Raw genomic sequence first — 26,195 nt, 5'->3', positions numbered from 1 at the left:
CCATAGAACCACCCTTTTCCCAGTTGCACCGTTAGTTACCCTCGTGTGTATATTTCCTCCATTCCACCCTACAAAATCTTCGACGAACGTCCCACACGAATTGTCCCAATTTTCCCATCGCGATTCCCGATGGAATTCGCGGTCGCGCAAAAAAGCTCAGATCCCTCTATATAGCGTGTCTCTAAAGAATGTACAAAGACACCATTGGGTTTTGTCGAGCGAGTGCCAGCTCTAACGCTTCTAAACGCGTGTGGCGTCGCGATATATTTACGCGAACGGGGAGACTTTGGTAAAACGGTGGCATCGGTCCAGCGAGCCAACGTTACGGAAATAGATTTCGGCTGGTGGCGATGCAACAGCTTCTTGTAGACGACGAGCAGTGCTGAACGGTCGGAAGCAGCCAGTACCGTGACGACCAGTTCCCGAGGAAAACCGGAGAAATCGCCTCCGCGAGGTCCCACATGAATGTGAGTGTCGATCTTCCTTTCACGAGTGCCATTATCCGCCGCGTATCGGTGCCCGTGCGTGACGTTCCCTGATCCCGGGCCCATAGTGCGTCCTTTGTTTTCTACGTGCTCGCCGATAACACGGTGCATCAATCTGGAAACGCTCCACCGCGTACAACTTCCACCATCTTACCCTATTCTACTCTCTTCTTCGTCGACGCCTTGAAATTCTCCCAAATTCTCTCTCTCTCTCTCACACACACACACTCTCTCTCTCTCTCTCTCTCTCTCTCTCTCTCTCTCTCTCTCTCTCTCTCTCTCTCTCTCTCTCTCTCTCTCTCTCTCTCTTTCTCTCACTCTCCCTTTCTCGCGGAACGATGTATTTTTGAGGAAATAAAAACTTTATATAGAGAGCTATAAGCTTTATCTTGTTCAAAATGTGTGGAAAAGTGTCGATGCAATGGAGCAAAAACGCACTGTACCGATGCGGACAATGGAAAAGATTCATCGTTACGTTTTTGTAATTATTGCGATGAAACTCCAAGGAGTTTTAGGTCTCCCCCCCCCCCCGCATAAAATAGCGGCATCCAAGTTGCATAAAGTAGTGACGATGTAAGAATGCGAAAATACGAAAATTTGTTACACCTATGGCAACAATCGAAGAGATTTATGTCATGTTACATTTCTGTGATTATTTTAAAGAAGCTTGAGAAGATAGGAGTTTGTGGAAAGCATTAGGCCTTCCGTCGTCGAACTTGCATAGTAACGTGATGTAAGAATGTTAGAACACAAAAATACAGCACAGATAATCGAACAAACTTAAATTTTCTCAATTGTTCCAAAAGGATGTAAACCTAAAGCGATCGAGAGACGAAGCAGCGCGATGAGAGGCAGGCAGAATCGATGAGAATAAACCAGCGAATTTCACCGGTTTTACTTTCGCGAGGTGAAACGGAAGTGCATCGTAAGACGCACAATCGATGCGAATCTTCGTGTGTATGTACCGCGGAGGACACGAGAGGATATACGCTCGTGTCGGAAGTTTCCGTGGGTTTCACGTGCAGTTCCACGTTTTTTCTTCCGGTGCAGACCAGAAACCGGGGATTGAAAAGCAGATTGTTTATGAAGACACGCGATGCTAGCTACGCTTTTACAGGCGTGCAGCTCGGTGACACTATCGCGGCGAAAGCATCTGAATATTCCGCTTCGTGTGAAACCACCAAGAGGAATGGATATATATAGCGTTCTAATTTAGTTGGATCGGACTTGGAGACGCAGTTTTATGTACTTATGGCTGGTTTCCGGGGTCTGCGTGATTTGTGACACGTGTCAGTGTGGAATAATCAGTTTCTTTCCGTACGATTCTTTCTATAATTGGTCTTGAAATTTCTCGAAGTGATGGATGACGATCACGATGAATATTTCACTACAAAATCGAAACTGATGCTTACTCGTTAGATGGAAGATAATAAGGCTCGCGAAGGGATATTATTACGTAGTTAGAAAAATGTTTGGAGAAGAAACTCGAGTGGGTAGGGAGGAGCTAGAAGTTGGAACGTGACCAACTCTTGTAGACTTTTGCAATTTTGTCGGGAAATAGAGTTTCGTGTAGCACGTTCGCTTTTTATCGAGGCAATTCTCACCTTAAAATTAACTAACATGTCGGATGAAATTCGCATGTTTGTCGGAATTTTTATCTCTACTTTTGTCTGAAACAGAATATTCTTATGATGATCGTGGCAGAATCTAAATTTACAATTCTTGGGAATTAGGTGCTTTGTTGCTCTCGTAGTAGAACAAAAGAGTGTGGACAGTCGAGAAGAACAGAAGGGGTAAACGTTCTAAAGATATAGGGCTCTAATTCGAGGGACTAATTCATGCATGTGGAACTCATGCCGCCGCGAAGGCTGGAACCGCGAAATTACTCTTCTTTAGTAAAAAAAAAATTGTTATTCTTTAAGAATTTTTAATGCAATTCGAAAATAAGAAAGTAATACTTTTCCTTTCATTCACAAACGAATAAAATATATCTCTTGCGTAAAAAGTTTAAAAGAGTATAAAGCTAAACGTAAACCTCGATGTTTTTAATGCAATTCGAAATTACGAAACCATGAATTGATGAACCATAAAAAACCTCTTTCTTTAATCCATAAATTCATTAACGAACGAAATATATTTGCCGCGTAAACGGTTGTAAAAACGAAAAATGTAACTGCAAATAATTGAAATAAATTCGGAAAGGTCTGGATTAAATATCGAGGAAAGGTTGAATGAATTTGTGTGGATCACGGTGCGATATTTATGTATTTTACGTATACATGTCAACGCGAAGAGATATAGCGTCGCGTGGCTCGATTTTATTTCGAGACACGGAACACGATTTTTCCTCGTAAAAATAGATTCGATTTTGGCCTCTTCCGGCGAAGAATCAACCGTGTGACGTCACGCTTTCTCGAGGATCCACTCGAAAAATCTCGTCTAGCGAAGTCACTCTACTCAGACACCCAGTCCAAGGTGCGATGACATGAATTCACGTACAGCTTGGCAGCTGAACACGAGTTACTAGATGCTGCCAGCTTGTCATCCCAATTCGAGACTGAAAGAATGCATCGCACCTATACAAACAATTAAAGAGATTCATTGTGCAGGCGACTGTATTTATCAATTTCATTTTTTCTGCTCTTAACTACTTCCACGGGGTCCTGGTGCAATCCATATATTATATAAATTTTCATTAATTTTACTTTTAAGTAATATATAACATTAAGTAACTGAATAAATGATAACTGTCAATTAGATTGAGCTTTATACATATATCATTACACGCGGGCCTCAAAACTTCAACAGAAAGTTAATGTACTTTCATCTGACAAGGATAAAAATCATTGGAGAAGCGTAACAACAACTGTGATTAGGAAAACTTCATTCATAACCGTTAACGTAAAAATGTATATACTTCCTAAGATATAGATAAATCTAATAAATATTATGTTAGAATTCAAATGAAAATTCTTCGAGGTTCTTTCAATAATTATTAAATACCTATTTTACAGAACCCGGGAGCTGAAAAATGGCGCCCGATGGCCATCTCGAACCCATCGACCCGGTTGCGCATGGCAAGGTCCATGCCCCACTGGGTACTGGTGCGTAACTCTCCCGTCAATCTCTCTTCTTTCTCTTTCAATCAATCTTAAATACGCAATTTTTCATCCTTAAAAGGCGCAACAGCAGAAGGATGCGGAGCAGAAGCAGCAACGCCAACCACCGACCCCACCGAAAGTCCCACCGCCATCGCTCTCCGGAGACTGTGGTGACCCAGACTACGAGATCATCGAATTTCCGACCCGACCGCAAGCACAGAAGTCCTCGACACCGGGAATGACGTACAAGTGCGCCCTATGTGGCACCGAGAACGTCTTCGCCCGTTGCGATATTTGCAATGGGAATTATTGCGAAGCCTGCGATGACATGAACCACAAGCACCCAAAAAGAAAAAACCACGTACGAAGAAGAATCTTGACCGATCTAGCGACTAAAACGCGACCACCTCTACCTCCGAAAGGAGAAAATGTATCATCTCCGCCGCCAATCCCACCGCCAAGAAGAAATCGCAAGAGCGCTCAGGTAGGATGCAACCTGGCCTGAAGCTTTCATCCCTTTCCGCGAATTTTCTTTCAGGCTGACGACGTCTTGCTGATCTTAGGTACCTTTGAGCTTCAGATCCAGAATCTATTCGGACGATTGTTAGTGGATTGTATCGGGATCAACGGAAACCAAGTTGCGAAGATCACGAATCTTCAAACACAACGAGCAAAGAGCTCGTAACACAAAGAGCAATTGCAACTTTGTCTCCTGTGACCTCGAGTCGTTTATCGATGAATGTTGTTTTGTTGAATAGATGTTGCTTCTTACTCGTTGTTAGCTGTACCACGCTTCGAGCGGCGCCAGTTTCGCTGATTTCTGCGAAAGAACACGTCACACCGAGGCACCGTGAAGATTGTTAATCGAACATCGTCAATCACATCGAGCTTTAAATAGTCATCTAAGAGTTGTTCCACAGATACATCGACAGATTTTATAGAGATCTTTATTATTGTATATCGACGTTGTTTCTTCTTAATACACCACGTTACCGCAAAAATACTACTGCCGTATTCACTGATACCTGTTCACTCTTTCAACTCTGTCGATAATAACGTAACGGCGGGAAAAGATACGTGCTGACACAATTTACGGAAGCACTATGCAAATTTTGTATGCTCGTGCTTTTGTCTTCGTGCGACTGACACGACGGTGAATATGGCAGAACACGGTGAACACGGTGATTCGATTTAACCGTCATACACCGTTTCGTATTTCCCGTACCGTTACTAAAACATCGTTTTATTATATGCATATATTTTATTCACTAAAAATACACGTTGTTACACAGATTAGATAATTATTTTCAGCTTACAGCAATGACACTGATCATCGCCATTTCTTTGTCGCTAACGTAGAATTAAGAATCGATTTATTCGAAGTCTAATTTGTTACATTCACGTTATTTAAGTTGCAAGCATTCTCGATTCGTCGAGGACATCGTTTAATTTATTTTCTTTTCTACTAACGCTTTGTTTATCATCGATTTAGCCTCGCACGTCGCCGCAATTTAATTTTAGCGCTGCTGCCTTCAACCGCGAACACCCGCCATCTTCTTCTTTCGAATACCTTTTTCCATCGTCGTCTATCCACGAAAAACAGAAACACAGAAAACGTTTTCAACAATCATGATGGAAAAAACGACAACGTTTCCAAACGATAGCCATGTAATAAAGTTCAGGTTTCGCGCTTAGGCTAAATCGACGCAAAACCAGGGATCTACGAATCTCTCCTTGATCGAAAGAGTCGACAGCTTGAAGCGAGCTCTTCCAAACACCACCAGGCCACTGTCAGCCACCCTTGACACGAAAACAGTGTCGAAATCCATGCAGTCTGTAAATACTATCACCAACGATGGAACCGGATCAGGATCAGGGACTGACAAAATGTCTACACTGCAGGTAAACTATTTTGTCAACTATTCTTGTCGTAACATTAAATTGGTGCGTATAAAATGTTATTTGTTCAAATAATAGATTTCTATACACATATACTTAATCCAAGCAATTACAATATGCAATTCGACACAATATACTTTTTCAATGATCAACTAGTTCCATTATTCCAGGTTTACATATAAAAGTTATTGGTTCTAGAATTTAAAAATTCTTAGAATACTGTAGCTGTTACAGCTTCTTTTAAAACAATTTGTATATCAAAAGATCTTTGGTGGAATAGGGGATGTCATTGATCTTTCCAAGTGAAACAGTCGATGTGATTAATAATTGACGGTAGAACAAAATTTAACGAGTCGTATTTATTCGTCAAATTCAAATTTCATAGGAACGACATTCCATATGCACCAATTTAATAGAAAACTTTAATGAACATTTTACACGTTCCTCTATTATTCAATAGTAGTACTTGACGTTTAATGAATGCAACCTATTATTCATCGAATACCATTTACTATTACGTACACCGCAACATTATTCGGTAATTCAGTAGGCTTCTACTATTCATCGAGTATTATAAAATAACTAATCAATATTTGAAACATTCACACATTATACAGTACTTGGTCTATTAAGTGCTGTTTAGCAGTGCGCCTCCGTATTAAATAATAATACGAGATATGTATTTAACAAACGTGTAAAATGGCTGATAAAGGTAGAAACGTGAATTGTTTAACACACATACGAATATTCAGGAAAGGTATAGGAAATATCAGGAAGCAATGAGAGCGCAGGATGTTAACAGAAGGAGGCATCCTCCCTCTGATATCTCGAGAGATACATTGAATACAAGGCCACTGAGCGTAGGCAGCCCGAAACTTACGCCTTCGGTACCACCGCCGCCGCCGCCTAGATCTATGATGCAATCGGCCAGTGTTTGCGATTTATCGTCGCCACACATGTGGAGTCCAGGAATGCATCAGGTAATTTTATTAAACTAAACATCACAAATGAATGTCGTCCCATTAGTTGACGTGGTCTCTATTTTGGAACTATACAAAGAAATTTTTGTATGAATTTGTTTTTTTAATTGATCGTATGCAAATTTAGATTTATTTTTAAATGAAAACATATATATGTTATGTATCGAGATAAATGTATGAATATATTTGTATTAAATCTATCGAAAACAAATTAAGATTATAATAAAATTATAGAAAAAAAATTCCGATACCTTCCAAATTTGTATTTTTACAATACAATAGCTCTAATAAACGATGATCGAACGCGTTATTAGCAACAAACAAGAGCTTTATCGGCCGTAAAAATTATAAATATTTATATTCTCGAGTTAATAATGTAATAAAAATTTATTTTAATCCATAAAATTTATCAGTGATTGAACATTTATCGTTTCATATTAAATTAAATTTACTATTGAATTTTATTGTAGGCTCAATCAATGGCGCATCTAGGTCCTGGAGGTATTCCAATAATGTGGTACCCGCCGAATCCACCATGGGACATGACCATGGGTGGTTCCACGATGAGTCTAAATCACCCAACAATGTGGGGTTATCCCATGGGATTCCCTCCGTCACAAATGCTTCCACCACACTATCCGGGTTCTATATCAAGATCACATAGCCCAGCGAGGAGCGTGAAATCCAGCAGAAGATCGAGAGCAGTCTCGCCATCACCAAGTCTGAAATCTAGGAAATCATTAGCCAGCAGATCACGATCGAGAAGATGGCAAGGATCACCGTCTGACGCTAGTTCTGAAGACTCTGGTGAATCAGATTTCGACGACAGGCTCTCTAAAAGTTCTAGAGGCACCAGACGTGGAAGTGTGTCTAGGAGTACAAGGCAAAGAAGCTACCACGAAGATGATGGGTCTAGAAATTTGTTAAATAGAAATCGTCGCGAGTAAGTTAGAAATTTGATTAATAATTTGAAATTCATATTAGTAAACTGCGGATGTTTATGGGTTTGTGAAAAATTCAGAGGTGGAAAAATGCACGCAGTATACGTGATATGCAAAAATATGTAAAATTATCATTCCAATATATTTAAAGCAAAATTTGTTTTTCATTTAATCGAGTTAATTACGATCATACAAACGAAAATTTCGTCAGTTGTAAAATATAGAGATGGAAATTTATTAAAATTGAAATGTTCATTAAATTATTTTATAAGTTTAATGGCTCGTGTAGAACCGTATCATAGAAAAAGAAATCCAGATTCCATCTTTTTAGATATCTCCACAAAAATATGAAATTGCATAAATATCCACAATCTAAATGTCGCAGATTCTATGAAAAAGATTCTAGAATATTTTAAATATAATAATTCGATATTTTACAGACGGCTAATGTCAGAAGAAAGAATGACCAGTACAGAGGATCAATGGTCCGAGAATCACTCTATCAAACGATATCCAACATCACCAAAGAACCATGATGAATTTCAAAAGAATACTCTAAATTCACGACGACGATACGACCAAGACGAACGCAGGCTGTCCAGGCTGGATTCGCGATTAGATCGCGTTCAAAACGGCAGTTATCGTCGTAGACGAAGCACCGACGATGACTCTTCAGACCGAAAGTCCACGCTACAAACACGCTCTAGAGTAACCAGTTCCTCTGACGATCACTTCGACAGATCAGAGATGGTTCCTCGACGAAGGGACGACGAGATGATTCCAAGAAGAGCTTCCTCTGTGAGAAGAGAAGTAAGTTTGGACGATCTCGAAAGAACCTCTCGTAGAGACTCTCAAAGGTCCTCTATAGACAGTGACACACAAATTACCAGAAGAACTCCTTCCAGAGAAGCCTCTAGAAGAATCCAAGAAGTAGAAAGAATTGATAATTCACGATCTATTAGGGATGAAGACGATGTACCACGTGCTACGAAGAATCTACGAAGTCGTGAAGCTTCGCGTGATAGAGAAAGTGTCTCAAGAAGAGAGTCTTCGTTGAGAAAAGAAATGGAAGAAGCAGAGAGAATTTCTGTTAGAAGAATGTCGTCCCATGATTCTGATAGTCAAAGCATTAGAAAAACTCCATCTCGTGAATCAGTTTCTAGGAAGATACGTGAAAATGAGGATCGAGACGTGACGCGATCTGTGAATAAGAATCAAGAAGAAGTTCGGCGATATATCGAGACAGAAGATCGAGAAGTTAGACAATTTATTGAAGAAGAGAAAAGAAGGGAAGAAACTTTAGTAAAGAAGATGGAAAATGAAAGAAGTAAACATTTAGAAAGATCACCATCGGTAAGCAAAGAAGAGAAGCATGGATCAACGAGTGTGGATCAACGTAACAAGTCGCCCAAAAACGTGAAACTGAGAGAGGAAACGAGTACCACGATGGAAATCCCTAAAGAAGAATGGGCATGCGAGCATTGTACTTTCATTAACGATTTAAAGGATCGTGTCTGCGTAGTTTGTTGCAAAACGAGGAGCAGCGCGTTGCCACCAAGTAGCGAAGAAAATCAAGAAGATGTTCAAAGTGGTTTGAGTGAGATTTCTAAAAATGAATTAGCGACTGCATCCAGCAACATTAGCAACCCTAGTCCTGATCTGGAAAAGAGAACCAGCCTGTTAAAGATTTCAAACAGCGAAGAGAGCGGGGATAGTGGTTCCACAAAGAACAAAGGTAGAGCAAGGCGTAAAATCAGCTTTTCATTTGGTACCAAGTCGAATCAGTGATTAGAATTATTGTACCTGTTCTCTTCTTGAGTGTTTCTCCCTTTTTCCCTCGGTCCATGCACTCTGTTTGTCCTACCTCCTTTTTTTTACAAAAATTAAAGAAATAGCTGAATAAAAGATGCGATTGTCCTCTGTCGATGTATATCCTTGGATGAATAATAAAGAGACATGAAAAGTGTTTCTTACACGATCAGTGGATACCAAATGCATAGTCGTATTTGAAATGAAGCCACTCTCTCATTCATTTTCATTTCTCTTCTTTTTTTTTTAAGATCATGTCTGATGCAATTATTATTCATTCAAGAGGAGCTAGTTTCAAGCATGAACGTGCATTTGGCTGATGTTCTTTCCACCCGGAATTCGTTGTCGAATTATTTCTCATTGTAAATCCTGAAGATCATAACATTCTCTGGTCTTGAAGCTGAATATCATTAACAGAAAAAAAATGTTTAATTTCTTCATATCTGCAAAAAAAATTTTTTCTTTTTAAATATACAAATCCTTAGAGAGTAACAAAAATAATATGTATATCCTGCCTGTTTGTATTTTCGATGATTCTAATGCCCCTTTTCTTGTACTGTGAAGATTTATACGTAATAGTTTTACGAAGGTAACAGTCTGCATCAAAATGACGTTTTTCATTAATTCAAGTCTAAGATTCCAAATATTCGTAAAAAAGAAACTACGGATGCTTATGTATTTATACAAAAATGGAAATGCAAGAAAGCACAGAATACCTACGATACAGTTATATACAAATATGCAAAATATCCAAAAGAATATTTGATGAAGGAAACAAATATTTGCCTGGTTTCGAATTTTTATCTCTAAAAATATAAATTTGCATAAACATCCGCAACGTTACCCACGGTATTACCAAATTAACATTTAAAACATGACCTGATTACTTAAATTTACAGGTTCCGCCACGCACGAAGATTCTCCTGCGATAGTTCCAGAGAAATCAATCGTTGAATCCTCGTCAGTGATAAGAAACGAGCCTACATTAATAGCAAACGATATATCAGTGACAACCAAGAGCACCGATGCTCCAAGCAATATCGTTTCTTCGAAAATAAATGAGGAAGAACCAATGAAACGACCAATGCTCGAGAAAATTCCAAAAAGTCATTCAGTTTCCACCGGAACCTCTCCTCCTCCTCAGAACATTTCCACTCAAGTAAGGGAAGATAGGACATCTTTTTTTTATCGCAAAATAGGTCATTGGTAAAAGGTTAAAGAAGCACGAACGGGATATGAAATATACTTTTCAGACGTACGACTATCCTCCAGCAAGAAGTAGCGCTGGATTCGTAAGAGCTGCATCCACCTCAAAGGGATTATTATATTATGAAGACAGCGACGCGGAGGTAATACGAAAGATTAATACGTAGATATTAAAGTTCTTTTATCGAAACAAAAGTCTCGTAGTTCAAATATTTCAGATTATTTAAAACGAGTTACAATAGTCTTATCTTTGGCTTTTGAAAGTTATCAAGCTCATTGGAAAGGATGTTTGATTGATAATTTTGGAAGATGAGTAACAAATGCGCTCTTCGATTTTTGACACTGGATACCAATAATATTTTTGATACCAATAATATATTCTTAAATGTCAGAAGTAGATTATTCGAATTAACTGAAAAACATTCCCAAAATGGGTTCTTAAATTAATACCAATGAATTTTCGTTTGAAATATTTTTTATAAACTATCAAAAGTAACTCAAACGTTACAATGATCGATTCCTGTCTCATAATATGGATGGCCATAATTAAAAATAAATAGCAACTTCGATAAAAGTTAGCCGCAATTTTTTCAGAGACAAGTACATACTTTTTAATAATTGCAAAAACAATAGAACTCGAGAAAACCTCGTCGTTTTTAGAAACATGGTAATTTTAGCATTAACGCAAAGCATTTAAAGTACATTCATCCAAAGACCTAGCAACCTCATGAAACGACTTACAATTAATAAAAAGGATGCCGAGCGTCTGTTTCAGGAACAAACTAGATTCGCCAATAGTCCAGATCTGTATCCGCGAACGATTCAGGAGCAGTATCTTCAGCAGTTGATCAGCGGTCCCAGCAGAGATCGTACACGAAGAAATTCCATCGACTCCACCCACCTTTATTACCGTTCCAGGGTAAACTTGACAGCTATCCCTCGAGAGCTATTGGTTTCTAATCCGATCTAATCTCCAATACAATTTAACACACGATTTCGATTGTGCCAGTTTCGTAGCCTCGGTGTGAACGTAGGCAGGAATTACAATTTACAACCTTTTACAGCGCCACTTCTACCTATCATTCCAACCGGAACTTCTAAGAAAATATTCTCTGCATTCAAATTTTTCTACAACTGTGTGACTATTAATCTAATAAACAACAAATTTTTGTTACGTGCTATAGATTGTTCTAGACTAGCCTTAATATAGTCTTAAGCCTGTAGGATTGTTCATTTCTCGTTGTTACTCTGCAGAAAGTGCATCTTACGACGATGAGACCTTCCTACAACTGTTTTTGACGTGTGCATCCTTCATAAGTCTATTTTAATTATCGTCAATCGAATTATTCTTCGTGTTTCAGGAATCGAGCCAACCAAGATTCTTCGAAGCTGGCCCAAGTTCACAGGGAATTTCAACGTTGACACGACAAGGTTTGGAGATCGTGGAGCTTCTAAGGGAAGCCGAGAAACACGGCTATTCCACGGACGATGTTCAGGTGGCCTTGTCACAGGGTGCAAGTAACCCGATCGACTGGCTGAAGACGCAGTGGCCCCATTTGGTGGAAACTGTACAAGTTTTAGTTACTACTCAAGGAAAAGAACTGAAGGAGAACAATATCGGGATGCTTTCCGCCATCGAGGCGAAAGAAGCCTTGAGAGCTACAAAGGGAGACGTTTGGAACGCTGTCGCCATGGCTGTTCAACGTAGACAGCTAAAAGTAAGAATTTTAGCTGTATTTTTCGTTAGAATCTTTCGAATTGAAGGACTGCAACAAAGAGACAGCTCCAATATTTAGATTGTATCTGTAATTATCAGAAGCTAAAGAAAGCTCGTATTAACATGAATATTAGTTGACTATGAACTTGTAGCACGTCAGTTGAGTTTTGTTGATTTAGTGAAATTAAGGAAAGTGGTACCGTTTTTTTCTTTTTTTTTGCAACAGTTTCTTTAATTTTCGAATGTTATGTTGAACTTTATTATGAGAAAAATGAAACGGAAATTTGACAGTGCGAGGAAATTATGAAGAAAGGCAACTTCGCAATGGCGGAAGTGGTGAAATCATTGGAAAATAATTCTGGTGCCGAGGACGCGGCTTTGTTCGAGCTGCAAAAGAATCAGCTCAAGCCGTTCTTGATGAGAATCTGGGGTCCTCCGGTTGGGGTGGAAAACGATGAGGCTGCACCGCGGGAAGGTCAGTAAATATTACGTATCAATTATCTGATCATATCAAATAAAAAACAGATTGAATAATTTTTAAGTATAGCCTGTATAATAAAATCGCAGATGTATTGTACTATTTCATAATTAAAAAGTAATTTTGAATTTATTAATAATCCTCTTAAAATTAATCCTTATCATATTATTTGTTTGATTGGTATAATGAAATCATGCATAATAGGAATCCTTTGATTATTTTGCCTAGTATCATAGAAATATATCCTCGAACTTTTCATTATACAAATCTTTATATTTGATAAATATTCGTTTTACCAAAGATATAGTTTCGTTCTTAACTTTTCATTCACGATGATCGAGTTGAAATAATTTCAGATACAGCAGGTGCGGTCGGTGGTGGAACGGATGGTTCCGAACAGGTTACCAACGTGTCGGACGCTGAAGCCAGGAAGCAGGTAATGTCACCAATCGTAGAAAATTTCGTCGCGTTGCAGGCCGACTTTCAAAAGCAACTGGCAGCCCTCAGACAACTGACCGATAACTGGCAACATGACAAAGACCCCCTGAATACGTTCGGTAATAAGCCTGATAATCTGTATCAAGTTAACACTGACGATCGAATCGTTCTAATCGATAAAAATCTGGTCCCAAGGGCCGTACAAGACCTCGATGTAGCCAGCACTCTTAAAACACTGGAGAACGAGGAACCAAAACGAACCAATCAAGACGATACTAAATTAATAAGAATTAATAAGACCGATACGTCCATTATAACTGAAAAACAAGACCAAAATAACAATTCCACTGTAAAGGTAATTAAAGAACAAGTTCAGAATCTATCAGAAAATTTATTAAACCAGAATCAGATCAACGTTGAAAAGAAATTAACGATAGAAAATATTTCACATACGAAAGAAAATGAAAAAATTCGATGGGACGAGTTGCAAAAAGAAAATATCGATGTAACTAAACCCACATTACCTGAGGATATTGATCCAGCTGCTGTACCTAAGGACAACGACCCAAACATCAGTATTTCGATAAATTTAATTGAGAAAGACATGCCTAATCAATCAGAAAATTTGTTAAAGGAGAGTCCGAGCGAACAAAAGATAAAAGAGATCTCAGTTCCTGATACAAAAGAGGGTAGAAGTGTAGATGAAGAAGTTAGTGTCTCGTCTTCCAGTGTAGTAGAAGAATCATTGTATAAAGCAGAAGCCAAAACGAACGATGTAACCGGGTCGAAAAAGAATGTAAAGCAAACGGTGGGGATGAGTTTAAAAGTAACTGAGGTAAAGGGCGAGGAAGGTGGTTCACGCGTAAAAGAAAGCGAAACGACGTCTCAAAAGATTTCAGATGCCGGTCAAAGCAGCCAAGGAATAGATAAAGCTTCTTCGTCGCGTTCGGAGAAAAACGAATCGCCATCCCAAAAGCCTTCTGATCCTCATCAAAGAGCTGTGCAAGTAGATAAAGGCTCTCCTTCAGTGGAGAATGTCCCTTTGCGATCTAACGTATCGGATCACGGTTTACCCGAAAGTGTATCGAAGACGTCCGAATCGGCTCGAGGTTCTTCGCAAACTGGAATCGAACGAGCCGACTTAATAAACCAAATGTTGGAACAAGGCGAAGAGTTCCTTCAAAAGGCAACAACTTCTACAGAATTAATTAAGAGTCTTAAAAATTCCGGCGAAAACGGAGATGCGGGGATTTCAGGGAATATCGACGTAACGAGTAAAGAAACGACGGGATCATTGGATAAATTAAGGCCTATAAAGGAAGATACGAAAGTAGAATCGGGCAACGTTATCGAACAAGCGCAATCACCGATAATTACGGCTGAGAATGGCTCGACAGATCAAAGTTCTGAAAACGTCTCGCCGGAAGCTCGTCCAGAAGGCAACGAGACGCAAGTAGCCACCGTGGAGGCACTGTTATCTGCCGTGAAATCGCTGCCAGAGCAATTACTGGGCCCTTTCATATCGGCAATGCAAATGTTGTCGTCGAAGAAATCGAGCAACGAGACCGATCGAGCGAACGTTCTCGAAGTTGCAACAGAAGATCAGAATTCCACGTCTTTTCAAGCTTCCGGCGAAACTGAGTTTGGCAAGAATGAAAATGTACCTCTGGGAAGCGTCGAAAATGCAGAGGAGCTTGTATCGGATGTAGCCGAAACTGTAACAACCGAAACGACCGCGACTGACATCGAAAAGCTACATGATCTCGAAACGGTACGTAAAAACGAAAAAAGCGATAATATTTCGCATACTAGCGCAGGAGGAGCGACAATGGAGGTGAAATTTAACGGGAATCGGGTCCCAGGAGACACGATAACACTGTTGCAGAGTGGAGAGAAACCCGAAACAACGATAACTAAAGTAAGTTCGCCAGAAGCCGCGAATAATATTAACAGCGATGAAAAGCTAGACAAGGTACCTAATTCTGAGCAGTTATCACATCCAGTACACGAAATCACCACTGATAGTTCAAAGATATCTTTGGTAGAAGTCGATTCATCTCATCGTTATCATCTCGACGCGAATCCGGAAATTCATACGTTGAACGATCCACCTATTCATGAACGATCATCGTTAAAGGAAGCTAGCAACTCTTCCGTGGCCGGCATCAAAGACCCTCGACCTAACAATGCATCTTTGAACAGGGAATCACTCACAAGCGATAGCTCGATGAGACACAACGGGACCATTGGCGCACAATCATTATCGGACAAGATATCATCCTCGGTCGTATGTGACTCGAGAACGTGTGAATCATCCGACATGCAAACGTCTATCATCGAGACTCGACCTAGCGATAATAACCGTGCGAAATTAATTGATGGCAGTTTGATGACTGACAATAGAAGATCTGAGGATGTTATGTCTGATCGTATATCGCATGATAATAATCATACTAATTCGGTCGTGACCCAGGTAGCAGCATCTTCTCAGTTAGTTGACTTTGAAAATAATTCTGTAGATTACAAAGTTCCCGAAAATTCTAAAATTGAATCGCAGAAAATTTCTGAGGATAATCTTGTTAGAAATTCTGAGTGTAAAATTTTGGAAGATTCGAAAATTGCTGGAGATGAATTTTCTAAGGAAAGTGGAGTTGCTATTCAAGATTCTTCAAAAGATTCTAGAACAGCTCAGGAAATTTCTGCAGATCCTAAGAGTGTTGTAACTTCCAAAGATTCCAAGATCGATGAAATTCCTAGTGATCCTAAATCCTCTGAAATTTCGATGGATTCTGGTATCGTTACACGTGATGTATCGGAAAATAGAACCTTTACTCAAGAAATTTTCGAAAATTCTAAAAACATTATACCTAATACTCCGAAAAATCCTGCATCTATAATCTTTGAAGTTTTAAAGGGTTTTATATCTACTTCAAATGAAGTATCTAATGATCCCAAAATTCTTATTCAAGAAACTTCTTCGGACTCGAAAACTGATCTTCACGTAGCTTCTTCAGACTCCAAAGTTATTATCCATGAAGCTTCAGAAGATCCTAAAGCTAGTTCGAAAAAAATACCTAATGATTCCAAAATTACCATTCACGAAGTTCCAAAAAATCCTAAATCTAGTTCAGATGAAACATCCATTGAATCCAAAATTCTTATTCAAGAATCTTCGAAAGACCTGAAAATTGTTGACGAAACCTCTTCAAGTTCTAATATTATTGTCGATGAAGTTTTAGAAGATTCTAAACTTAGTTCATATGAAATATCTACTGATTCCAAGATACCTACCCAAAAAGCTTCGATAGATATGAAAGCTGTTATTGAAGAAGCATTTTCAGATCCCAAAATTGCAAACCATGAAATTTCAGAAGATTCCAAATCTAGTTCAAAGGAAATATCCAATAATTCCAAAATACTTAGTCAAGAAGCTTCGAAAGATTTGAAAACAATTGTTGAGAAAGCATGCGCAGATCCCAACATTGCTAACCATGAAGTTTCAGAAGACTCTAAATCTAATTCAGAAGAAATATCCAATAACTCCAAAACACTTAGCCAAAAAGTTTCGAAAGATACGAAAGCTGTTATCGAAGAAGCATCTTCAGATCCCAAAATCGCTAACCATGAATTTTCAGAAGATTCTAAATCTAATTCAAAAGAAATTTCTAATGATGCCAACATTTCTATTGAGGAAACGTTGAAAGATTTAAAAACTGTTGACGAGATTTCTCAAAATTTTAATGATGGTATCCACGAAATTTCGGAGGATTTCGAAGCTATTCCACGCGATGTTCCCAAACGGCCATACACTAATACTGCCAAATCAACCCAAGACTCCAAGGTTCAAGAAATTCCTAACAAACCAACAACAATCGTACACGAAACTTCGAAAGCAGTTTTGCATGTGTCTGAAAAAGTAGAGCAGTCTATCGCTGTCGCATGTCACATTCCCCAGAGCAACGACAAAATCGATACTTCGCCAATAACTTCAGCAAGTAAGTCTGTCGACTCTAAAGAAACTCGCGAGCAAATTAATATTCATTTAAAACCTGTCAAAGACGATCACCCTCTATCGGTATCTCCTACAAAAAATAACGATGTAACAAAAGACTCTTTGATAGAGATAAAAAACGATTCTTCGACGATCGTGGAACGAAATAATTCAAACAAATCGATGGAAACAATCGATGCGAATAACGCGTCAGAAATAGAAAAGAATGATCAAGAGATATTTTCTGGCTCTATTTCGAACAAGGTCGAGGCAAATACAGCTTGCGAAGCAATAGCGAATATCGAACCGGCAATAGTAACTATCTCGAGTGACCCTCGTATTTCCGGTTCCTCGTTGACCTCGCATTCTTTGGACACCGAATCTGCCGTTAACAAGCTAAATTTTACGGATACTAACAACATTCCTAAGAACCTCGTTGTTCCTAATAACGATATGTCGTATAATGCATCGAACTCGAACGAAGAAAGTCAAGTTGTCGAGCTAAATCTGACCGATACGAATCTCGAAACTTACATCGTTCCTAACGTGCTTGGAAACATTAACGAATTTTCCAGTTCGATTCCCTGCAACGATGAAAGTATCACGAAGGATTCGAACAATAACGCGTCCCATTTATATCCTCCAAGCTCAAGTGAAATCGAAGGGAATGAAAGGGAAGAAGATAAGAAAGCAGATGCTGCATTATTTATTAAAGATTCTGTAAATATATTAAAATTCGAATTAAGCGTTAATTCCAATAATAAAAATCCAGAGACTGAGTGTTCGATCATCGATAATATTAACGATGTTCCTCCAGGAGTACCTGAAACTATAGAGATTAAAATCATGGAATCTCCCATGTTAGCGGTGAACGATTGTGCGCCAATAAAGGTTCTAGAAAGTCCATCAGAGAACGAAGTAAAACCGATTGAGACGGCGAAATTGCAAACAGAAAGCGCGACCGAAGCACGCAAGATCGTGACGATTTCGGGAGAAAGCGCGGTAGACGTTGAAAATAATGAAGTAGATGCAAATGAAGTTGATAAGACGGTTACCTCGAGAGTTGCAGTCAAGGAGAGATCCAAATCTCCTGCCAAAAAGGTCGGCAGAAGGAGGTCTCCCGTGAAAGTCGTTAAAAAATCTACCGGCATACCGAGAAGGAATTTTGGAAAAGTTAGCCCGAGAGGCGCAACGATTGCAAAGGTGAAAGATGTCGCGGCTGAAATAACTCGAAGATCGACTTCGTCGAACCAAAGGAGAAGTCCAGGAAAAACAATCGCGAAAGTCGTAAAGATCGTTCCATCGAACAGTTCGATAAATAAAACAAAATTAGCAACTAATGCTAAACAGAAGCAAGTTTCAAAAGGTTCCAAATCGACGGAGAAAAAAGTGATTCCGGAAAGGAAGTCGACAATCTTGAGTACGTTGTCCAAAGGTTGTGAACAAATTAAAAAGTCAATTATGAATGCACAGACTGACGATAAAAATAGTGGAATGACGGCTAAAAAATCTTCGAAAGGGAACGGCACGTTAAAACGTTCTTTCTTTTCGAGGATTCCCGTATTCACAGCGAGACGTCGATTTCCACAAGTGCAAGAGACTCCAAAAAGTTCTCAGCAATCTTTGAAAGCGGCATCCGGTGACGAGTTAACTAGCACCTCGGCGAAACCATCGATTACCCAACAAACAGCAAGGAAAAGTAGTTCGTCCGGAAGTGCTTCGAAGATCAGAGCAGAACGAAAAATTGAGCCGGATAAAGTCGGAAATTTAAATGACAAAAAGACGGTAATCGTAAAAACTGCAATCACTCGGACGAAGACTTGCGAAAGGAGCGAAAAAACGAAGTCAGCGATGGCATCGGAGAAAAATGACGAGGAAATAGACGTGACTGGGTCCAACGAAGATCAAACAATATCTAAGAAATTGGATTTAAATGATACCACTTCCAGCGAAGAATACGAGCTGGAGGAAGTTTCTGATAATGACTCTTCCACTTCCGACTTCGAGAGCGCAACGGAATCTGAAATATCAGAAACGGGAAAGCAGCTTTCCGATCGCACGTCGGACAGCATCGAAGAACTAACCGATGCTGAAATCATGCTACAGGAAACAATCAACGCGATAAAAGCAAAAATATCCGACTCTGAATTCGAAGATTCTGAAAATGAATACGTAACTGATAATGACAGCCAAGAAGATTCTAATTCCAGTGAAACTCACGTGAACGTGAAGGACTCTTCTTTCGAAGAAGAAGAAGAAGAAGAAGAAGAAGAGGAAGAAATAGAAGAAGTGGAACAAATAGATAATAAAGAAGTAAACTATATTTCATCTGAGGAGGACGAAACTTTGAGAGCTGATAGCATTGACGTAAAGGACCATCGAAAGCAAATGACAAATACAGACAACAATACCAAAGAGACATTAAAAAATACCACTTCTAAAACTCATTCCACTAAAAAACCAAAAGAACAGTTAATACCACTAAAGAACAGCACAGACGCAATTAAAGATAAGTCTGGTAAACTAAAGGGAAAACTTGAGATGAACAATAACTCTGGTAAAAGCGGGCAGAATAAGACAGATCCTAAGACTGAGGTAGCGAAAGCGAGACGTACGAACGACAAGCGAGTGAAAGCGAGTCGTAGAGCGAGCACAGGCTGTGATAGAGGGGTAGATCAGGGAGAAACATCGAAGAAACGATTCTCCTTGGTGGCCAGTTGTATCCGTCGGTTCGAGGGCGAAGAAAATACAGAACGGGAATACGTGGAAAGTAGAAGCGGCAACTTGAAGACAGGGGGATCTCCCAAAACGGAGAGGGAGGTCAGTAGACGTCAGTTGTCAGAATCAATTGTCGACTTTGTCAGTACTTGCCGCTGACAGACCAATGTCTACAAACAGCTCGATCAAAAGTGTTGAAACAGCGGATGAGACTTAAAAAAAAATCGCACGAAAAAAAAGAGAAAAAAATACCCGACAGAGTCCCGTTAAAATTTTAACCCTGTTTTACTGTAGCTTTTAAGCACACTCTTTTTTCCCACCCAACTAGCGTACAGTTGGCTCCTTCTCTGTTTGCGCGAGGTAAGTACTCCTCTTGTTTCTCCCCGTGACTAATATTGCCGTTGTATAGCATGTCGCTTTGTTTCGCGTTGCTTCGCTGTGTGTTTAAATTAAAAAGTAACAGAACAGTGGTATACACGCGAAAACGTACTCGAGGTTTGTATGCACTCCGCGAAGAAAGCACACCGAGAGTTTAATTTAATATCGTGGAACACGACTTTTCCATCACCCAATTTGTCGGATGCTTTCGGGGATTTTATAGTAATTTAAACGCACGCGAATAACACGCTCTCCTCCGGCACGATCGTTTCGTTCCAGGGAATAAAACAATATCTCTTGACGTGCTTCAAAGAACACAAGCATTAAGCAATTTTTTAATTGTTTACGATCATTGTGTATTCCGTGTTCGTCATTCTGTATTCTTTACGATCGTTCATTTACGTATTAATGTTCCATAATGTCACTTTCAGTAGTTTATCCGTGACAAATAAACACGATATTAATATTTTATTCACGGACTGGACGACGTTACCTTAAAAATATGCAGAGCTCGTTTCTAGACGTTGGTGTAGTATCTTTTTGTCGTACTTTTGCATGTCCATTGTCCTTGTGTACTATTTTGTGCGTCAATCTTTATTCTAAGTCTCAAAAATTCCATAATTTATCTCATAATTTCGGTATTATTTTTAATCGTATTTTCATATTAAATGGATGTGATATACGTGTAATTATCATATCAGGTCCGTATTGTTTGATCGACACAAAATTGACCGACATTGTTTTCGCTGACACCAAACTTGGTCAACACTAAACTTTATCAGGAACAACTTTAACCGACAACATCGATAATCGACACAAAATTCGACAAACTGTTCACAGTGAACTCGGGCAAAGTACTAACTTGTTTTCTGGTATTGTATCTCGCTTGAACAAATCTAGTCCAGAGCAAATTGAAGCAAATTTAAAAAAATATGTTTTGACCAAAAATCGGATACCCCCGCCCTCTCCCACGAATTGATATTGGTTTGGTTTAGACTTGTTCGTGCGAGCGAGTAACGTGACGTTCTACCACTCGCTCCTATCCAACACAACATAAAACACTTGTCAATCAACGATTCACTGATTGATAGTTGTCGACTAATTCTTGTACGCGGTAGAAATCAACGACACAAATGTAAATATCGTCGACGAAACTCGGTGACGATGAAAACATTGTCGGTGAAATGATTGCCGGTAATCTAAATATGTCGATGACTAAATATCGTGGTCACGATTCGGTGTCACTGAAATCGTGTCGATGACATGATTATTCATGAAATGATTCTCTGTAAGGTAAATGTTGTGAGAATTTCCTCTGCATTTACAGAGAATTGCTCGACGCCTCTTAGCTGAAGGAAAAGCGTCGAACTACGACGAGGCGGAAGTGGCCGCCAGTTTGCTGGCCTTGAAGTTTGGAGACGTCGAGGCTCTTCATGCGGCTAAAGAGTGTTCCAGCGTAGAATCGGCATTGGCTTTCTTGCAACAAGAATGCGAACTTTGTACAGGTCGCTTTGCGATGAGTCAGGTACTCGAAGCAATACAATACCCATTATCTCATCTTAGAATACAAAACTTGTCTTTTATTTGGACTGATCATGAGTAGACTGCGAATGTTCATGCATGTATAAAAGATTGAAGCCTATAAAGATATGTGGAATACAGACAGACTGTAACACGTAAGAGTATAAGAAATATGCTAAGTAAAGTACTATTTATAACATTGAAAAGATTAGAATATTCAAATGAAACCCTCGTTTGAGTTCTAGTTCTTTGACAATGTACACAGAAATTGAAATATCCATGAATATTCGCAGTATAATTGAATTTTAATTGAATTGAAACACATTTTTAATCCCAGATAGTGTCCATGCTGAAATGCGTGCATCGTTGCTGCAACGAGTGCGCGAAGAACTACTTCACCATCCAAATCAGCGACAGAAATATCACGGACGCAGTTTGTCCATTTTGTAAGGAGCCAAACCTAAAAGACGCCAACGAAGATGAAGTGTTAGAATATTTCAGTAACCTGGACATACAACTAAAAACACTTCTAGATCCTCCGATTCATGAACTCTTCCAAAGAAAGCTGAGAGACAGAACATTAATGCAAGATCCGAACTTTAAGTGGTGCATTCAGGTGTTTCTTCTATATAAACCGTACAATCCTCTTTAGTCGACGATTGGAGAAACGTCATGTGTGTTGTTTTCAGTGTTCGAGCGGATTTTACGCGGATCCGGATCAGAAGAGATTAATATGTCCCGATTGTCGATCAGTCACGTGTGCGCTGTGTCGAAGACCGGTACGTGCTGACGTTGATAATTATGCGAAAATTAAATGGAAGTTACGTAAGCGCGGACAAACATCCTCTCTGACGGTGGTTTCACTTTCAGTGGGAGAAACAGCACGAAGGAATTACGTGCGAGCAATTTGCTGCTTGGAAAGACGAGAATGACCCGGATAATCAAGCCGCTGGCTTAGCCAAGCACCTCGCGGATAATGGGATAGATTGTCCTAAATGCAAATTTCGCTACTCCTTGTCTAGGGGAGGTAAAGTATTTCCACTGGCTCTCAAGCTTTAATTACTTGGATTGCAATGAATTTTTCTTAAAATGCTGCTAACTTTAAACAAAGAATAGAGCTTTTATAGGCGGCGCATTCAATTAAGTATAAAGTATTCAAATAATTGCTAAATGAATTTTCCCTGAAATTTTGAAATACATTGCTATCATTAGACTGCGAACATTTTTAAAAGAATAAAAAGAAATAGAAGCTAAATATAGATTTAATTCGCCTACTGAAAATTGTAACGAATACTCTACATACTTTGGATATTTTATATATTCGCAGTCTATTATAATCCAGAAATAAATTTAAATAACTTTTACCTAAATTAACCGATGCAGGATTTCATGTTCGTGTAACTTCTCTATGTATTTCAAATAGCTTTATCATTCGAGTAGCCAATTAATTTTGGATAAAAGATATTTCTTAATTTAAATACTAATTTCTGATTAATGTTAACGGTAAATACCGAAAATGATACTTTTTCGTAGGTTGTATGCATTTCACATGTAGCCAGTGCAAGTACGAATTCTGCTGCGGTTGTGGAAAGGCATTCATGATGGGAGCAAAATGCTCGGTCAGTCAGTATTGCGCGAAACTGGGCCTTCACGCGCACCATCCACGGAACTGTCTGTTCTATCTTCGAGATAAGGAGCCCATGCAGTTGCAACAGCTGTTAAGAGATAATGGAATCGAGTACGACACAGAGGGTCCGGCTGGCGAGCGCAAGTGCAAAGTGCAATTGCAGAAAGAAACTCCCACCGGTGTTGTAGATGCGGTATGCAATTCAGATGTCGTTGTGGGACACGCTGGCTTGTGCAGGTAATTTGTTTGTTCCCCCGTAACTCTGCATGCGTTCGCCGTTATTACGACCACCACTTTTATAATTGAATACCTTTCTCGATGAAACCAAGATACCGTTGCAATTATGCGAAAAAAAAGCTCGTACAAATTATCATATTAGAAGGCTAAAAAGAATAAAATAAATTAAAAAAGGAAAAAAGAACGATATAACTTGCGAATAAAATAGAAAATAATACTTTTGAGGTCTTCGTGGTTATCGATCTCCTTTCTAATACTTACTAGTTACTATATTAAACAAAAAGAAAAACAAATCTATTTAAAGAGGTAGGAAACATATAATAAAAATGTTTACTTATTTAAACTTTGAGCCAACACTGGTCTATAAAAAATAATGCAAATGTTAAAGAAATAGCGTCCTTTTATCATAACGAAATATTCAAATATTTAGGATCCACTATATCGAATACCTAGTTCGAAAGATCCGGGAGATCCAACTGGAACCGCTTCCCTTGTTAAACGTAGACGATCTCGAGACTTGCGTGAAACGTGCGGGGATCAAATTGCCCCCGAATTGGTACGGTCGTGATCCGGAACATTACAAGAGGGACTTGATCGAGGTAAATGAAAAGGCATCGTGCATTGCACGACTAAATTCTGGGTACTTTTCCCCGCAGGCAGCACTACATTGAGTACTTGGCGGGCCTGGTACTGAAGGGCAAGCTGGATCCCGTGGCGATCTTTGACTTGAACGATGCCAAGCAAGAGCTGCGCCGTCGGGGAAAAGTTCCCCCTGCGAAGGACCAGGAAATGTCCGAGCGGGATTATCTCGAGGCGTGCATTCAGGTGACTAACAACTCCTCTCCTGTACTCCTGCCCCGACACACTGACCGAATTAACAAGAAATGCACGAAAGTAGACCTTCACGCATGACTTTCGCAACCGAAAAGTGCGACGTGGTGACGCGCACGCGCCTGCACGTTGTCAAAAAAAAGAGATCTGCAATTGTGGATTAGAATTTGATTTTATCCTCGTACATTCTGTTTATTTTAATCTTGAAACGAATAGTAATTTTTCGTATCATTAGAAGTATCTTATTCGTGACATCTAATGTATGGATATTTTATAGGTTGTACGGAAGGAGATTCCGCTGGAGTAATAAATGGGTAATAATTAATGAACGATATTATGTGAGTTGCGCTTCTGATACATCATGTATAGTGTATTTATTTTATCATATGGACAGTGATGTAGAGAACAATTATTGACGATTAAAGTAAACAAAGATTGAAAATTGTTTAGTATTTAATGTACAAAAGTAATCAGTCTTTTAGTATAGAACTTGAAAACTAAAATATCAATTTTTTTATTCTTCTCGCTGTCTTCTTTTTTTGCTTTATGTATAAAAGGGTGACAGATGTTTTTTATGTAATAAACGTGAATTTGTGTTTATAGAAAATTTTATAAAACACTTTAAAAATAAACTAATTTTCAACAAAGCTCTGTTAAAAAACTATGTAAACTCTTCCTTTTTGGAGGTGTTGCACCTTGATTTATTATGTTTTTTAATCGATCTATATTAATGGTTTTTATTTTCTGAGTTGGTGTAATAAAATTTGCAGTGCTTCCAACTCTTTTTATGTTGGTTTTTTTCAATTCCTCGGTTTGAACATTTTTCTCATTCAAATTTGAAATTCCAGAAACATTTAAGCCAGCTGTTCTATCCTTGGTCCTCTTCTTTTTCCGTTTTTTTGATCTTTCAATACTTTCTGTCCTAATCTTTTGTACTTTCTCCCTTTGTGGTTTATTAAAAGATATTCTTGTACTTTTTGAACAAACTGAGCATTTAAGTACCAACTTGTTCATTTTATTTTTTAAACATTTTTCTGCTAAACTTCTTCTAACTTCAGGTACTCTTTTCTTACCATTATTCATAGAGTGTACAATTTTTTTTATGGATTTAGATAATGGTTTACCTTGTGATAATCTAATGCTATGATCTATAGTATTCCAAAGTGATCCACAATATGGGCACATCACAGAAGGACCAAAATTTTGAGATGATAGTTGTATTCCACGACTAAATTGCCTACATCTTTCTCTAAAATACAATAACATTAAATATTTAGTAATTTTTTATTTACTCAAAAATATATATAAATATTCAAATAAATAAAATACAACTTACATGTAAAACGTTTGCAAATTTCTACTTTGTGAACAATTTAATTTTGTAATAAATTGATTCACGTTCCATAAATGTGTTAATTTTTCCATATGTGTTTGTTTACACACACGCACGCACGAAAAAGAAATGATTCATAGAGTATTGTTATGGAGTGTTAGGTTAGAGCTATTTACACTACATACACATAATATGTATATCTTCAATGATAAAATACAAACTTCCGCTTAAACAGTACGTGATACCATTTAGCTTTTAAAAAGTCATTAAATACGAAAAGTATACTGACGAGCGGAACTGATCGAACTGTGTTAAAGTGTGCTACTATACGAACGAAAGAAGTGGTAATATGACTCCTAAACAGATTACGCTAATGCTTCAAAAAGTTCTGGACTTTTATAATATTATTTCCAATTAATAACGCTCTTTGTTTTCGTTAGAAAAGTAGATAAAAAAGGAAAAAATAACCTCCAAATACGATTACATTGGAGACGTCACAATTATT

At 38.6% G+C, this 26,195-nt stretch overlaps 2 protein-coding genes across 2 annotated transcripts; one reads left to right on the top strand and one right to left on the bottom strand.

Annotated features, from left to right (window-relative positions):
• The first annotated feature begins 312 nt into the window (after positions 1–312).
• LOC126923326 (E3 ubiquitin-protein ligase lubel) lies at positions 313–25,004 on the top strand. Its single transcript, XM_050736689.1, has 22 exons — positions 313–467; positions 3,500–3,589; positions 3,666–4,070; positions 5,282–5,488; positions 6,238–6,465; positions 6,936–7,408; positions 7,847–9,141; positions 10,115–10,374; positions 10,469–10,564; positions 11,176–11,340; positions 11,783–12,139; positions 12,430–12,613; positions 12,973–16,572; positions 16,855–19,865; positions 21,469–21,666; positions 22,000–22,278; positions 22,352–22,441; positions 22,533–22,689; positions 23,196–23,526; positions 23,957–24,082; positions 24,183–24,351; positions 24,635–25,004. The coding sequence occupies exons 1-22, from the start codon at positions 462–464 to the stop codon at positions 24,662–24,664; spliced, it is 11,757 nt and encodes a 3,918-aa protein (XP_050592646.1). The 5' UTR covers positions 313–461; the 3' UTR covers positions 24,665–25,004.
• LOC126923293 (uncharacterized) lies at positions 24,692–26,191 on the bottom strand. Its single transcript, XM_050736613.1, has 2 exons — positions 25,694–26,191; positions 24,692–25,606 (listed from the first exon to the last, which is right to left on the bottom strand). The coding sequence occupies exons 1-2, from the start codon at positions 25,780–25,782 to the stop codon at positions 24,997–24,999; spliced, it is 699 nt and encodes a 232-aa protein (XP_050592570.1). The 5' UTR covers positions 25,783–26,191; the 3' UTR covers positions 24,692–24,996.
• Positions 26,192–26,195: the final 4 nt, after the last annotated feature.

Source organism: Bombus affinis, chromosome 2 (assembly GCF_024516045.1).
Source record: "Bombus affinis isolate iyBomAffi1 chromosome 2, iyBomAffi1.2, whole genome shotgun sequence".
NCBI lineage: Eukaryota > Metazoa > Arthropoda > Insecta > Hymenoptera > Apidae > Bombus > Bombus affinis.
This window is presented reverse-complemented; position numbering and strand designations above follow the sequence as displayed.

Bases quoted from the DNA above. Each gene is read 5' to 3' on its own strand.
- LOC126923293 (XM_050736613.1), bottom strand. From the start codon at position 25,782: ATGGAAAAATTAACACATTTATGGAACGTGAATCAATTTATTACAAAA. The intron at 25,607-25,693 runs GTAAGTTGTATT...ATTGTATTTTAG, and splicing joins AATTTGCAAACGTTTTACAT to AGAAAGATGTAGGCAATTTA.
- LOC126923326 (XM_050736689.1), top strand. The intron at 5,489-6,237 runs GTAAACTATTTT...ACGAATATTCAG, and splicing joins ACAAAATGTCTACACTGCAG to GAAAGGTATAGGAAATATCA. The intron at 9,142-10,114 runs GTAGAGCAAGGC...TTAAATTTACAG, and splicing joins TGGTTCCACAAAGAACAAAG to GTTCCGCCACGCACGAAGAT.